Source organism: Lithobates pipiens, unplaced genomic scaffold (genome assembly GCF_037356315.1).
Source record: "Lithobates pipiens isolate NorthernLeopardFrog02 unplaced genomic scaffold, aLitPip1_a1.2 Scaffold_16, whole genome shotgun sequence".
Lineage (NCBI taxonomy): Eukaryota > Metazoa > Chordata > Amphibia > Anura > Ranidae > Lithobates > Lithobates pipiens.
This window is the reverse complement of record NW_027507748.1, coordinates 594,860,689-594,863,042: the sequence shown is the minus strand read 5'-3', so window position 1 is coordinate 594,863,042 and position 2,354 is coordinate 594,860,689. Positions and strand designations below refer to the sequence as shown.

The 2,354-nt window shown below is 45.7% G+C and overlaps 1 protein-coding gene across 1 annotated transcript; it reads left to right on the top strand.

Annotated features, from left to right (window-relative positions):
- Positions 1 to 1,592: 1,592 nt before the first annotated feature.
- LOC143983847 (cytochrome c oxidase subunit 6B1-like) lies at positions 1,593 to 2,077 on the top strand. The gene has a single exon (XM_077483947.1). It carries the CDS (start codon positions 1,662 to 1,664, stop codon positions 1,920 to 1,922), a length of 261 nt encoding a protein of 86 aa, XP_077340073.1. The 5' UTR covers positions 1,593 to 1,661; the 3' UTR covers positions 1,923 to 2,077.
- The last annotated feature ends 277 nt before the right edge of the window (positions 2,078 to 2,354 follow it).

Below are 2,354 nucleotides of genomic sequence, written 5' to 3'. Positions count from 1 at the left end.
GCGTGGGGGTTCCCCTAAATTCAATTACCAGGCCCTTCAGGTCTGGTATGGATATTAAGGGGAACCCCGCATCAAATTTAAAAAAAATTTGCAGTGGGGGTCCCCCTAAAAATCCATACCAGACCCTTTATCCGAGTACGCAACCTGGCAGGCCACAGGAAAAGAGCGGGGGACGAGAGAGCGCCCCCCCCCTGAACCGTACCAGGTCACATGCCCTCAACATTGGGAGGATGCTTTGGGGGTCTGTGATCCCTCAAAGCACCATGTCCCCATGTTGATGGGGAAAAGGGCCTCATCCCCAAAACCCTGGCCGGTGGTTGTGGGGGTCTGCGGGTGGGGGGCTTATCAGAATCTGGAAGCCCCCTTTAACAAGGGGACCCCCAGATCCCGGCCCCCCTGTTTGAAATGGTAAGGGGGTACAAAAGTACCCCTACCATTTCACAAAGAAAGTGTAAAAATGGTTAAATAAGACAAACACACTTTTGAAAAATTGCTTTATTAAAAATAAAAAAAATAAAAAAAAGATTCCAGCGGTGCTAATCCACTCTTGCTATCCAGCGACAGATGATCATCTCTCCGAGGTCCAGCGATGGTTGATCTGATCCAGCGACGGGGGTTTTCTCAGTCCAGCACTGTCCATACATGCATACATCTTCTGTCTCCACTGCGGAGACACTGCGGGGATCCCAGTGCTGACGTTTCTTATATTAGGAGGGCGGGGCTACCCGCCACCTGACCCCGCCCCTCTGACGCTGGTGAGGGAAGCCATGGGGTTCCCCAGTGACGTATGGGTGACCCCACCCCCCTCTGATGTAACGCAGGTTTCAGAGATCCCCTGTCACAGTTGGCCAGTCTATGACTTCAATGGTAGTACAGGGCCAGACGTGATGTGGAGTATATGAGAGATGGATGGCTGAGTCCGCTGAAACAGAGGCAATCAGTGGTGCATTCGCATAGTACAGCCGTAGGTACAGGTAAAGGCTGAATGGAGTTTGTGCACCAGCATACTCAATGGTAGCCGAACAACTAACCTGGCTAATTAAAGCTGGACTGGTCATCTTAAGCTACCTCCCTGGCGGTATTCCCGAGTGTGTCTCGGAGTTACATTTCAGTACCATTATCAGTAACCCCGAGCCACACTCGGGATTGTGTTGTAGAATCCTGGTGCAGTGTACTTACCTTGTCCCCAGGATCCTGCAATGTCCCCCTGCTGTGTTTGTGCGCTGTGTCTTCTGCTTGATGTCCTGCGTGCCGGGCTCCTTTCCCTGCGAGCATTGTGACGCATGGGGGTGGAGCCTGGCAGCAAATTCAAAAAGTACACAAAACATAACACATACAGTACATTGTTATCTTACAGATGACATTACTGTATCAAATCATTTCACCTCCCTTTTATCCCTAATGCTTTGTCCAGTGCCCCACATGTAGTTTTATATGATATATACTGTTATTCTGCCTGGAAACTGGAGATTGTCCATGGCAACCAAAAAGTGTCCCTTCATGTAAAAGTGGTTTTAGAGCAACTAGAAAACAGAGATAATAAATTAGAATCACTTGCAGAATTGAGCGATATAAAAAATAATAATGCTAGCGGCACTTCCGGTCTCTGAGAGAAGTGGCATTGAAGCGGGGTGTACGGACTACGAGGCTGAGCAGGCAAAATGGCAGACGACATTCGTACCAAGATTGAGAACTATAAGACCGCGCCATTTGATGCTCGTTTTCCTAACCAGAACCAGACCAAACATTGTTTCCAGAACTACCTGGATTTTCATCGATGTGAGAAGTCTTTGAATGCCAAAGGACAGGATCCCTACCCATGTCAGTGGTATAAAAAAGTATACCGGTCCTTGTGCCCCAACTCCTGGGTGGAGAAGTGGGATGATCAGAGAGAAGCAGGCACATTCCCGGCCAAAATCTGAAGGATCTACGTTGGACTTGTGAAGTTTATTCCTGTAATCTTGAATGTTCATGCCGGACCTGATGTTTCTGCTGGTTTTGTCCACATACATTTTGCTTCCATTTTAAATCGATGGAGGAGCATCCAGTAACTTTTTATTTCTATGTCAATAAAACATGAAAATTAAAAAAAAAAAAAAATAATAATAAAATTAATTTTACTAATTATTTATTATATTATAATTTATGATTTTGTGTATCAAACTTCATCATACCCGGGATGTCTACTAGACTCTTGTATGGACAGATTTAAGTGTGTTATTCCTAAGAATTACAGGCCTACAATATAAAACACCAAATTTCTATGCAAAACAATTGTACCGCTTTCAGCATAAAAAAATCTGCCATAATCATACTGCCAGGGAGGGTAAAGTGCTTGTAAACCTACTTACAGG